The sequence below is a fragment of the Arvicola amphibius genome, chromosome 7 (assembly GCF_903992535.2).
Source record: "Arvicola amphibius chromosome 7, mArvAmp1.2, whole genome shotgun sequence".
Classification (NCBI taxonomy): Eukaryota; Metazoa; Chordata; class Mammalia; order Rodentia; family Cricetidae; genus Arvicola; species Arvicola amphibius.
In genome coordinates this window covers 103,365,756-103,379,509 of record NC_052053.1, presented here as the reverse complement: position 1 = coordinate 103,379,509, position 13,754 = coordinate 103,365,756, and the positions used below count along the sequence as shown (strand labels likewise).

The 13,754-nt window shown below is 43.5% G+C and overlaps 1 protein-coding gene across 1 annotated transcript in view; it reads right to left on the bottom strand.

The window, feature by feature from the left end:
* Kcnh5 (potassium voltage-gated channel subfamily H member 5) overlaps nucleotides 1-10,393 on the bottom strand; it is a 286,746-nt gene extending 276,353 nt beyond the window's left edge. The window contains exon 1 of the mRNA XM_038337552.1: nucleotides 10,321-10,393. Coding sequence (XP_038193480.1) covers nucleotides 10,321-10,393 — 73 coding nt within the window. The remainder of the gene's footprint in view (nucleotides 1-10,320) is intronic.
* Nucleotides 10,394-13,754: the final 3,361 nt, after the last annotated feature.

Sequence of the window (13,754 nt, the reverse complement as noted above, 5' to 3'; positions counted from 1 at the left end):
CACAGACCCACAAAACATGGAAAACGGCCACCTTGGTGTAGCTAGTGACAAATTATTGTTGAAACCCACTGCAATGAAATGTCTTAAAATACCTAAGGCTCTAGACATCCACTAGCTATAAAATCTTGGGGAATAAAAGCTAAATCAGTATAGACGTGTTTACTGGGAAAGAAATGCACCTCTTATTTAATATTCAAGTTTCATTTTGAAGTTTACAAATATACAAATTTAAAAAAAAGCAACAACCAACCTCTGTTCTGAAAGGATTATGTATTTTCTTCAAAGTTTACCTTTTAAGACAATCAAACATAATGGTGGTAAAATTCATGAAGAACTTCAATTAAGACCAATCTCACTTGCACACATGGGAATCAAACAAACAAACAAACAAACAAGAAGGTATCCTAGTTTGGTTTCTATTGCTGTGATAAACACCAGGATCAAAAGCATCTCAGGGAGGAAAGGATTTATTTCAATTTACAGTGTACTGTCCATCCTGAAAGGAATTCTGGGCAGGAACTCAAGGTAGGAACCTGGAGGCAGGAACCAAAACAGAGACCACAGGGGAGCAGAGCTTTCCAGCTTCTTCTCTAGACTCACACTCATTTACCTCCTGCCCAGGGGGCTGGGTCTCCTTTATCAATCATTAATCAAGTAAATGTCCCCACAAATGTGCCTATAGGCCAATCTGATGGAGGCCTTTTCTCAGCTGAAGTTCTTTCTTTCCAGATGACTCCAGTTTGTCTCAAGTTGACCAAAACCAACTAGCACAGTAGACTTTCAGGGTACATTACAACATGATTGTCTGAGGCTTTGCCCTGGCTTTTTTGTTTCAGTGTGTGTGTGTGTGTGTGTGTGTGTGTGTGTGTGTGTGTTTTATTATACACTCTGTGCTACAGAAGCTAGTTGTTTAAGGGAAACACAAATATCTACAAGGTAAACTCATTTTCCTCCCTGGGCCATTTTCACAGGGCTATTTACACAGAGATAGGAGTTTCTGTTGTTCCCTCTGACCATGTCGGGATACTGCACAGCGAATCTGGGTACTGGGGCAAATCCAGACTGACACTTCTTTAACTCTAAGCAATAAGCTGATGTTTAGAGGAGGTTGCAAGGTAGCAGTCAGGTGTCTTGTTTGTTCATCTGTCTATTGGGGTTTGTCTACAAATTAGGAAATTGAGTTCCATGATTTCAAGCTCAGTTAATGATTTTAGAGGCTTCTGGTCATTTAATATTTTGCCTTCATTAGGTCAAAAAGGTAGAAAAAACTCCCATGTTTTACATTATCCAAAGAAACTATGAAGAAGCAAGTCTGAGTAAGCGCTTCCTTCAATGTGCAGTGTACTATCTGGGACATGTGTGTCCACCCATCTCCTCCATAGCTCTTCTGGGTTAAAAATCCTGGAGAGCCTCAGTCACCACTGTGGAATGAGGCCAGCAAGTGGTGGGGAGATGGTGCCAGATAGGAAGAACGGAAATCTTGCAAATGCCCAGCGGAGTTTCATAAAATTATCAGCCACCCTGAAGAGGGCTCTCCCAGTAGAGTCAAGTTGTTTTAGGGAGGCTGAAAGAGTCTCCCTAATTGGGTCCTCACTCCCAGAAGCCCTGTTTCTGAGCTCAGCTAATGAGGCATTCTCCTTCTGGGGCTGTACATAGGACGTTGATCACATAGAACGTTAGCTGCTGTCTGAGGCTGTTCAGTGATGACCCTACATTCACTCATTGGGCACACACCATCTTTAGGAGCTACCAAAGAAGTGAACAGAAAATCCTTACCCCTTAAGCCTTACCATCTCCTTGGGTAGTAAAACTAACATTGTACTGAGTGGGAAGGCAAATATAAACCTAAGGTTTTCAAACAGCAGGACAAAAAAAAATATAAAAGTGGTCTTAGACTGTAGTGAGAAAATGTCACAGAAAATTGATTTAAGAGCAAAAATAAATAAGTTCAAGTCTGGCCACAGTTTACATGGTGTGTGAGAAGCACAAGACGAGAACTCCAGATGTCACCAGCCCACACAGGACCAGAAAGACAGAGATCCAACCCCGACATCAGACAAGATTGCTCTGGAAAGTGGAATGAGGACAAGCAAAGGAGGGATGGAGGGAGGGACAGACGCCTCTAAGGACAAGGAAGGAGAGGGAAGGATGAGGGAACGGAAACAGGGTCGAGTATGGAGAGAGAGAGAATATGGGGAGCTGTGAAGGGAACCTGTGTGCAAAGAGGGCGGTGCGGGGGATGTTCACAAGCTGGAAATTATTCGTGAAAAGAGATAAGGAAGGAAATGGCAAAAGTAAAGACTACCAACCACAGATGGGATGTCCAAAGATTTAAACAACATTTCCCCTCACAGAAAAAAAGAAAATAAAGAGAAACATTACAATGACATTGTTCTGGATCCCTTCCTAGCACATAGTAGATATTCAATTAGATTCTGTTCTGTAATTAAATAATTCACTATAAATGGCATGAAGGTCGAGCAGAGAGGTAGTTACTGTCTTTAGGAAACTTACTCTCAGACTGTGTAACCCTCAGTGTGGACCCTCACTAGCCTTACAGTGCTATAAGATATACAAACTAAGTTCTTTGTGTTTTAATTTGTCACCAAATAGAAGTGCAGAGACAGAAAAAAATTGGAAAGAAAGCTAAACTTTCCCCGCAACACAAGTCAGTTGATCGATGTTTAGCTACATTTGGCAATCAGTAGCTGGCTTGCTGGATCGTAAGCTGCTTCAACCACCAGTAAAACTCTCTTAAACAGGCAAGGATTGATTTCCAAAGACGAAACACACCATCAATAACTCCTAACTGCAGAGTTGTTCAAAATAATTTAATTATAATATGAAAATTGGCAAGGAGTTCTTTCCCATATAAAACAGTCCAGCACTTCAGCCCTCTGAAGATTAAAATTAAAAGGGTAGAGAATATTTTGTTTGCACATCAAGTTGAACTATGGTACAAGCATGCTTTCACGGGTACCACTGATGCACCCTGTGCTGTATGATTCCTGTTTTCAGATACACACCGTAATTAAATAAACATCTTCAGCCACATAATTACTTAGCCACCTCACTTTATGGACATAATCAGAACTGTTTGGAAAAAATCAATTATTAACTTGGTTACTTTAGGAGTCAAAATTAAATCGCATTTATTCAACCAGACTTTTCTGTGTGTGGCACAGGGGAGAGCAGGAAGGGACTGGGTGCAGGTGTGACCTGTATCCTTGAGGGATGGCATGACATTCCTAAGCTTCTGTAACCTTGTATGTACATCGTTATAGCTGGAAACTTCTAAGGTTTCACATCTAAGCTCAGCTCTCAGACTGCTTACTTCTCGAGGTTTGTAGGACTTTACACTTAATAGTTGACAATTCTCTGCTTGGACCAGATCACATAAAAAGAATGAAAATCAGCTTCAGTAAAATTTCAAATTGCTTTTTTTAATAGTTTATTTTTTATCTTATGTGCATTGGTGTTTTGCCTTCATATATGTCTGTGTGAAGATGCCAGATCTACTGGGAACTAGAGTTACCGCCAGCTGGGAGCTGCCATGTGGGTGCTAGGAATTGAACCAGGGTCATCTAGAAGAACAGCCAGTGCTCTCAAACTGCTGATCCACCTCTCCTGCCCCTTGAACTATTTTTCTTTTCTGTTTTATTAATTTTGTTTTATTAATTTATTATTTTATTTATTTTCTTGTTTCTTTCCCTATGAAAACCTAGCATATTACAAAGATATTGCCTACACCTCATACAAATGTGTAACTTTGTTAGGTCCTAATATCCATATAGCCAAATGCTAAGACAATGTCTAATATACTAATTTATTATACTAAGAATCATACCTGTCTTAACTTGATCACACATTTCTCGGTCTGGCTTCTTACACTGGTAGTGTAAGACAACACTGGAAACTGAACCTCTCCGAGTAATACATTCCTAATCATGCCTCCTGGAGTTGAATCATTTGGAGAACTTTGAAGATAATTTGTTTTAGCTTTGAACTTTATTTTCAAATTTTGGGAAACATCAAAAGGCTAGAATCACACATGGGCTATGGAAATAACTGTAAATCTGTGAGCTCTCTTTTCAACAAAGTGTGGATATGAACTGACTCTACCTCTTCCTCGAGTCAATATAAATTATATAAAAACATATGCTATAGGAAAAACTCTGCTGAAATAGTAAAATACTTAACCGTCTCCCCGGGATAAGGCTTTATACACATGAACCTTCCTGGAAACTTTGTACTTCATATATATTGCTATTACACTGAAAATGTGTGCTATAATTAAATTTTCATTTGATAGTATAAGTTACCTATCAGTCTAAACCATATCTTATGAATATCACATTATAATTATCTGTGATGTGTGATTAGCCAATATCAAATGTCAATGTTTACTATTTTATTACTATGATTTATTGAGTCTTAAGATAATTGCTACTACTTTAAATAAATTTCAATAATTAAAAGAAGTATCTCATATCACTGGACTTTCTTGTTTGTCTTGTATTTTATATATTTCCTTTCATGCAAAAACGCTAATCATGCAGACCCCCCAATCATAATTGAAGGGTCTAGGGGAAGAGAGAAAAAGGAATGATGTTGGCTAATCACTAATCATGACAGAACCTATAGTGACCTCTTGTGGTACATGGTAACCACCGAAGCTTGGTGGCCACACAACTTCTGCCTAGACTGACTACTCACTCCAGGGAGTGTGAAAGCACTGGTCCTCCAAATGTAAAAACACTGGTCCTCCAAGCTACCATCACAATGAAAACAGAAGACAAATGTTGACTAAATATTAAAGATTCTGCATGGAAATTCACTCAGTCATTATCAATTACAATTATCATTACTACTCTCTTCCATTTAAAAATATAATGAAATTATTTTTAGAAGATTGTCTGAAAGAGGTTTAAGTACATGGATTTTTTTATACATTCTTCTTTTGGAATCCAGTAAAAGACACTAGAGAAGGCAATAGTGTACAGGGAGAAGCAGCCCTTAGCCAGCAGTGCACAGCACTCATTATGTAATGCAGGGCAGGCTAAGAAGTGAGATGATGCTCTTGGTTATTCATCAATATAATTTAGGAAGCGGTGAGTCTAATTCCAACCTCTTTGATATTTTCAGCATTAAAGTAGTGCATTATAAGACTTAGGTAAACCAATGCTTCGAAACCAATGTGCGTTTTTATCAATATTTTCTGAACAGTGTCTTAGATGTTACAGCAAGCCATTCACTTTCTGACATGACCAGCAGAAACCAGCTGCCTTGTAATGTTCCTTCCTGGTTGGCTCATAATAAAGCTGTTTTTCTTTTTTTGATAACAGATCACTATTTCTTTGCCTGATGGTTTCTTATATTACCACCATGTTTTTTAATATCAATTAGAGCATAAAAATGATTTGGGAATTTTTTTTTTACACGGGAGAGGTGGCAGAGTAAAGGGAATGCCTGCCCAGCCCACTGTCTCTAGAACTAGAAAACTGAAGCTACTAAAGACCTCTTAAAAGATGAGCTGCTCATAAAACTCTCTCTCTCTCTCTCTCTCTCTCTCTCTCTCTCTCTCTCTCTCTTTCATTCTTTCCTGAGTCCTTTTCCTCCAAAGAGAAAAATAACACTTTTAGTTTTTTATTGAAGTGAAAGAACCTTAATTTTTAATGTACTTAATGTTAGTGAATAACTTCACATCTAAAACACATTAATTTGAATTTATAATTTTTCAAAAATGGCAGCCTAATTTACAGTCCCCCAAACTAGTCGTTGCTAGCTATTCATCAGGGATACAGAGAGAGAGCGTGCTGGGGTGAGATACACTGCCTATGGGGACAGCACATTGAGGGCTTTGATACAATTTTTTTTCTAACTAATATTCCACCTAAAAATCTCTCAGGTATTTAACTCTACATGCAAACTTACATCTCTCTAAAGCCTAGTTTAGACTAACAAATATCTTACATGAACATTGACCATGTAAAGAGTGAGCAGGTGCTGACGATGTCAAACACAGATTTGATCCATAGCTACTCGGGAAAGGTGCCTTCTGCAGTGGTGTTTCTCAGATGAACTTGCACACAATTCTCAAACCTTCCCTTCTTGATTACGCACTTTGATCCAAAAATCCAAATATATGCTTAAAACTTCACTATGGTTGACAATCTGATGTTTCAGACCAGCCAGTAGGATTGTTTCTAAGGCAAAATGATGCTAAATGTTCAAGGAGGTCGATACACAATTTTCCTTGATCTGATCATTTTGCGTTGTACCTGTTTACTGAAATACTACACCACAGCCTATAAATATGTCAATCAAAACTAAAAAACTGTTTTTAATGCTTATCTAAATGCGCCTGTTGTCTTTATACTTTTGACTTTTACAAATTCTTGGAAAAATAATATACTCTCAGTGTTTACGAGCTAAGAATTATCATATTCCTTTTATTTGTTCTATCAAGTTTTTGATCTTAAAACTGAAGGGGCGCATTTTTTGCTTCTTCTATTTTGAGAGTTGGCTGCTATAAAATGTGTATGCATCCATCCTACACAACAGTGCTTTATTTTATAGACATAGTCACCAGTAATGACTTGCAATGCTACCTTGAAACACTCAACTAAACAAGGATAGGGGGAAAAAAGAAGCAGAGAGTACAACAGCAGGAGAGAAGCTACGTGGCCACTCAGCACATGAAAGATAGCACTTCCTCCTAGAAACTGCAGCTGAGGTCTTCAGAGTTTGATTATAAAATCCTCAGCTTCAAAAACTATGAGAAAATATGACGTTCCTCTTGTTCATTTGTTCTGTATTACCAGAAAGTTGTCCGATAGACTCATAACTTCCTGAGCTCTCGGTTCATAGGCTAGCCATAGACAAAAACAAATGTTAAATTTCCATTCTTCAGTGTGTGTGTGTGTGTGTGTGTGTGTGTGTGTGTGTGTGTGTGTGTGGTTGTATCTGTCTGTCTCTGTCTCTCTCCCTGTCTCTCTCTGTGCATCCTCTCTGTCTCTATCTCTATCTCCTCCTGCCCTCTCCCTCTTCCTCTTTCTTTCCTGTGTGTACCTGTGTGTCTGAGTGTTTGAGTGTGTCTCTGTCTCCATCCTGTGTGTGTACTTGTGCGTCTGTGTGTCTCTGTCTCCATCCTGTGTGTGTACCTGTGTGTCTGAGTGTCTTGTGTGTGTGTCTCTCTCTCCATCCTATGTGTGCACCTGTGTGTCTGAGTGTCTGTGTGTCTCTGTCTCCATCCTGTGTGTGGACTTGTGTGTCTGAGTGTCTGTGTGTCTCTGACTCCATCCTGTGTGTGCATCTGTGTGTCTGAGCATCTGTGTGTGTGTCGGTTCTCTACCCTGTGTGTGTACCTCTGTGTCTGAGTGTCTGTGTGTGTGTGTCTCTATCCTGTGTGTGTACCTGTGTATCTGAGTGTCTGTGTGTCTCTGTCTTCATCCTGTGTGTGTACCTCTGTGTCTGAGTGTCTGTGTGTGTGTGTGTCTATCCTGTGTGTGTACCTGTGTATCTGAGCATCTGTGTGTGTCTCGGTCTCTACCCTGTGTGTGTACCTCTGTGTCTGAGTGTCTGTGTGTGTGTGTCTCTATCCTGTGTGTGTGTTTGGTTTTCTCTCCATCTCTCTGTCAGTCTTTGTGCAGTATTCACCTTTTGCCTCCCCTGCATTTGTTTTACTGTCTGGATGGATGCCTGTCCACAGTTTTGTCTGTAGAATCTCATATCAACTCTACCTCTTTCTACACACATATTCATCTGACTTTTCAAAAGAGTATGATATTCTCTGAGAAAGAAAAGCTAGTCGATATAAAATGCCAGCCTGTGTTTCTTCAGTTCTTCAATCAACTGGGAGTGCTGCCTCCTGGACTTCTGGTCCCCACTAAAGCCCTGCCAACAGTTCATTCCCAGTGTTATTAAGTTGGTAAATGATTAAATGTTCAGTGTGACAAACCTGATCCATCTATGAGAATCCTAGAGGGAATTTTATCTGTTACTCATAATTAAACAATCTCGTGGGATAAATTTTCCAATGTCTCTGCCAAGTCAGGTAGAAATGACAACTGAAGAGCCCTCCCACACAAATAAGTGGAACAATTACATCCTGCGGTTCTCAGTTCAGATACTCCTGAGGATTTTTGGTGCTTGCTACATATAGACATGCATAATTCTGAAATACCTAACACACCCCCAACAAAATCCTAAGATTTTGTGCCTTCATACTACTCAAAGTTAGCCATAAACAATGAAAGGTGGAACCCTTCCATGTCAAAACAGGTCAGCCTCACTCATACTTGGTGTTAGCCAGTGACAGAAGCACTCAGCTAGAAAACCATTCTAATCCCAACGTGTGATAAGAGATAAACTATTCATATGTTGGTTGATAGAAAATAGAGGCAATGGGAGTATACAGTCCCGAGGCACACAACGTAAATCTCCATTTCAAGCCACATCTAATGGAGACATGTTCCAAAGCCTTCCCTCAGTTCCAACCTGAGAACCTTGTGCCACCAAGAATGCTACAATGATAAACTTCAATCCAGGGCTTCTCGTTGCCGTTCTTCTCACCTAGAAGAGTGGCAGAGCCCCTATGGGTCTGGTTTTGTAAGGCCTTCCTTGAAAACTCCTCTCAAAGGGCAAACAGTAAGAGGCAGAAGCAACTCAAGAAGAGAAATCCAAAAGAAAATCACCACATCTTTGGAAATTACTAATTCTGATCATCTTTACAGTCCCCCTAGCAAATGGACCGCTTTAACAGCAAGGCTCCGTGTCATTGTGAACTTACATTTTAATTTATATTGTCATCAAAACTGAAAGTACACATGAACCTCACACTGGGATAGCTAAAAATATTGCAGGGATTAAGTCGCTGTGCAGCACTATTAGCTATTGTTTTTATCCAAATGTACCCCTGCCTCCACTGCCCTAGACTTGTACAGAATCACACTTTGACCTACAGTGGAAGTAAGAGGAGTCACAAGGCTCCAAACCAAACTCCAAGATGGACATTCAAAGAAAACTCCTTAGGTTATTCCCAATCTCAAGGACACATTTGCAAGCCTGGTTTTCAAAGAGACGCCAATCTAAACAGTGGTGTCTGAGCTACCACCTCAGAGCTGGCCGTCTCTGTGCCTGGTTATTGGTTATCATATTTCTGTGTTCCCCTCCCAACCACAGCTAAGCATCTTAACCACATTTTCACACGAAAGATCCACGCTGTGTCGGCTATGTCACCCCCCCCCCAAACACACAAAATTTCCATGAGTGATTGACAGGACAAGGAATCACAGAGCCGTACAGAACATCCCCGCTGCTTTCCTACTCAACTCCAAGTGCACAATTATCTTTCTCCTAGTTCTCCATGACGGGATTCTGAAGAGAAACCCTTAAGGGATAGTCCACACAGTTTGCTTGTGGAGTTTAAAATTATACAAAAGAGTTTTTAAAAAAACAACTAGAAAATGTATAATCCCAGAAGATTTTTTAAAAATGTATCATCTTAAAAGTGAAATACATAGTGATTACAATACAGAAGATAGGAGACCAAGCAAAAATTGGTGGTATTTTAAAGACACTTGGGAGGCAGGACAGCCTTGCTGTGCAGGAGCAAGATAGAATGGCGTGGTTCAAATCTTTCTCCCAAGTGCGTTAAAAGCACGGAGACTGTGGCTTTGCTGCTACCATTCTGCCCGAGTGAAAAAGGTGAAATGTCGCCTAGGAACCAATACACAACGAAGAAAATAAAAACGTGAAACTTTAAACACAAATTTGACCCTAGTAACTGCCTTCCCCTGTTCCAAGCACTGACTTTTTTAGGTTCAACTCCTACTGCTCGCCCTAACGCGGGGTACTTTCATATGCTCACAGTGGGTCCGAAAGCTACCCCAGTGACTTAAATTTGAGGAAGGACTTTCCCAGACATTCCCAACTTGAAAGGAAAGCTTCCTCCAAAACCTGGCTCTAAGAATTTGGTCAGCGCTTGAAGCTTGTTTGGGAAGCGATGGGACAAGGAAAGATTCATTATCCAAGTGCAATTCAAACCTATTTTGATGACCCTCCGCTCGCTCTATCTCCCCCCACCCTTCTCTTTCTCCCACTCTCAGGTCTGGACAAGTGGGAGGGGGTACATCTCATAAGAAGCAGATGCAACTTACTTTCCTCCACCACCTCCTTCCTGACTCCCACCCACCCTAAGCCACCAGGTACCTCTGTCTACACCCCCTCCCCCCTTAGGAGAAGGATGGGATGGGCGGGATGGGGGCTCCAGTGATCCGGATGGAGGTGGGGAATGTTCTGAACTGCAACTCTCCTTACCACTGGAGCGCCTGACGATGTTCTCCAAAAATGTGTTCTGCGGCGCCACCAGCCCTCTCTTGCCCCCCGGCATCCTGGGTCTGGAGGGCAGCGGCCAGGATCCGCGGCGGGGGAGGGGGGGAAGCAGGAAGAAAAGGTGGAAGAAGAAGAGGAAAAGGTAGTGGAGATGGTGATGAATGAAAAGGGGGCACGGCGGCGGCGGCGGGGTCCCCTGACTGTGTCTCCAGCCCGACCGGGATGAGCAGCTCTGGGGAGGAGGACCAAGCAGTTCATGGTAGTAGCGCTCCCCCGGCCGCCGCTGCCCAGACTGTGGCGGTGCCGCACACGGGGTTGGGAAACTGCAGGCTCCGCCGGGCACAGTGCGCCTGCGCCGCCCCCGCTGTCGCTGTCCCGCCGGTGCTGATGCTGAGGCTGCTGCTGAAGATGCTGCCGCGGAGGCAGGAGCCCGTACGCGGGCTCAGCATTTCTCCCTCTACCCAGACTCCGGGATCTGGGAGAGAGCGAGGAGCAACTCGACTTCCCTCTCCCTACCCCTAGCCCAAGCCAAGACCCTCTTCCTTAGCTCTGCTCCCTCAGTCTTCTAGCCCATCCTTCTCACACAGCTGTCTCACAGCTGCCCAGGGCAGCCCAAGTTCTGCCCGGCTTTGCGAGCGCCCAGTGGCTGCTCCTTTCTCCACGAAGATCCAGACAAGTGCTCGCTGCTGTTGTTTGCAGAAAGAGGCACAGCAGTGGGCAATGTCAATCAGGGGGAAGGGGTCACATCTCAGCTTATCCCGCCGCTGTTCCAAGCCCCGGCAACTCCAGCGGACACGGGTCCTGAGGCCGAGGTGCAGGAGCTCTCCTGCTCCAGCCCAGGCTGTGCGCCAAGTAGGAAGCAACTGGGTGGCGCTCAGGGACGCAGAGCAGCCACCTGACGCTGCTACCGCCCCCCTCTGGGCTCTGGCGCCTGAAGCCTCAACACAGGAGCTTTCGACACTCTGAGAAACCCCACTATATGGAGCAGGAGCCAGATGGAGTATGAACACAGAGCTGGCATTCCGAATGGCCCTGAGCCCCCAGGCTGGATTTGGTGCGCGGGGGCGCCTACAGGGCGTTTGGGGAGCTTCCTGGAGGATGAATACGAGAGAAGAACAGAGAGCTGGATCCCCCTACCAAAACTTGCAGAATAGAGTTTGCTTGGTGCTAGGAGTCCTAGGAAAGAGTGAATAATTCAGACAAGAGCGATAGCAATAGGCAGCGTTTGCGTGGAAAAGTGATGTAAACCCGGACAAGCAAGATGCGCAACGCTGGGGAGAGGCCGCCCTCCTATACGTTCAGGACCCGGACTGGAGTGGGACTGTTAGAAGCAGTTCAAAAGCAAGGGACACCACACTGAAGGGAAAACTGCACAAGTAAGAATGGGGCGGGAAGACACGCAAAGAAGGGAGCATGAGCTGCAGCAACACATTCTCTTTTCGAAGGCATTGTTTTGCCTCCAGACTGCAGCGCTAACATGCACTAAGAACTCCTCGATATGCAAATTCGGGAGCCTTGTCCCTAAATGAGTGTGCTAAGAACGCTAAGAATGGAGTATTACCGACTTTTGGTAACAAGCTCTCTGGAAGAATATGATACCCAAAACCACAAACTAAGACGGGGAGAGCCAAAGCTTCCCTTCAGGATGCTTCACCTGGGCCTGTGGAGACAAGAACCCACTGGAAGAGAAAGGCTCCCTAGCAAGGCGCAGAGGGTAAAGGTTAGTTGAATGAGTATATCTTGTTTTGCCAGAGGGCAAGGTAATTTTTGCAGAAACGATCACCCGTCAAGATTCCTAAAACAGAGGGCAGGTTGAGAGTAAGAGCAGGGTAGCATCTACTTACTACTACCTAGGGGCCTGTGACTGAAATACCCCATCTCCGATTACCACACACTGGTCTATAAAAGGCGCTCTCTCTCTCTCTCTCTCTCTCTCTCTCTCTCTCTCTCTCTCTCTCTCTCTCTCTCTCTCTGTCCCTTCCTCCCTCTTCCTCTCCTTCTCCCTATCTCCATCCCTCCCTCTCTTCCCTTGCCCCCTACTTTATGAGTTCATCTGTAGCAGAGAGTTACAACTGAAACCAGGGTCCAGATTTAATCTGAGGGTAATTTTTCTCTCCTGAGAAACTTCCACTGTCCACTTGGTCAGTTGAGCAAACCTAAAAGGTGGGCAGGAAGCAAAAAATTAGTTCTGCAGCCATTCCTTTTGGGAATCATGGGATGACACTTGTCTACACCAGCCTTCCATCAGGAGCAGTGCTGTGCAGAGGAGGTAAGCCATCCCCCTGCAGATAGACTGTCCCTTCCATAAACTGGGGTGTCCTTGGTTAAATAGCAAGGGACACCGGCACAGACTGGATCTATGTGCTTAACTTGCCACAGGCTAGAGTCAGTAAGGCGTCCTAGGAAGGAGAGCACCCTCCTTGCAGCTGACAAGAGATGCCAGGAGGACTTGACACCCAGACCCAGCACTACCCCTCAATCTCCAACACACACTTCACTCCCGCAGCCCCGTGTCTTAAGTGACCTGTGCTCGAAAGATCCCAGATGACTCAGCCATTGGCTGTGGTGGAGAATACACAGGCCTAATGTTTGAAATATGTATTTATCTATTGCATAGGTTTCCATCCTTGACTCCTAGCATGATATGGTAATTCTATCATCAACATTGACAGGGAATATTTCCAGCTTCTATGTTCTCTCGCACATCTTCAGCTGCCCACATCTCGCCTCTGGGTATTGATTTAAAGTCTTAGCTTCCCAGAGTTTCCCATCTAATATAAATATCTCTGTTCCTAATCATTTCTGTGGGTGTATTAGCTCGCACCTCCCAAAGAGGAAACTCTTGGACTCCCTTAAGCAGTCACATAATCATTGTAGAATGTCCCGATTTATTTCCATCCGCAGATTTAATTAAAACGGTATGCCTCTTTTCTCCTTTATCCTTAATTTCCACATAGCATTTTTTGGTCATCTTAATGACCGTTTGAAGCAAAAACAACTGGGCATTACAAAATGTCATAGCATTCAGTTACAAGCTTTTCTTAAACTTCCAGTTTAAATTCTCATTCAGGCAAAAACTGATACCTAGAAAGATGAAGTGTCTCATTCAAGAGGTCACAGTACTTTAGAGCACTTGGCATAGAAACTATAATAAGGCCTCCTGACCCATAGCCAGGGCTCCTTATAGGTAATAACCAGACCTTGGCTTCCTGTGGCAATGGTCAACGGCATCCAGCCATCTTTATTGCCATCCCTCACAGCTAGAGGGAAGAGGAGCCCCTAGCAACAGCTCCAACAGCTCCCAATCAAATCGCAGTGGAAGGAAGCAGAGCAGAGCAGAGCAGCAGCAGCAGCAGCAGCAGCATATGGACTGCTTGGCCCCAAGGAGTGTGCTGGCAGGTTGCAGCAAGGTGCCAATG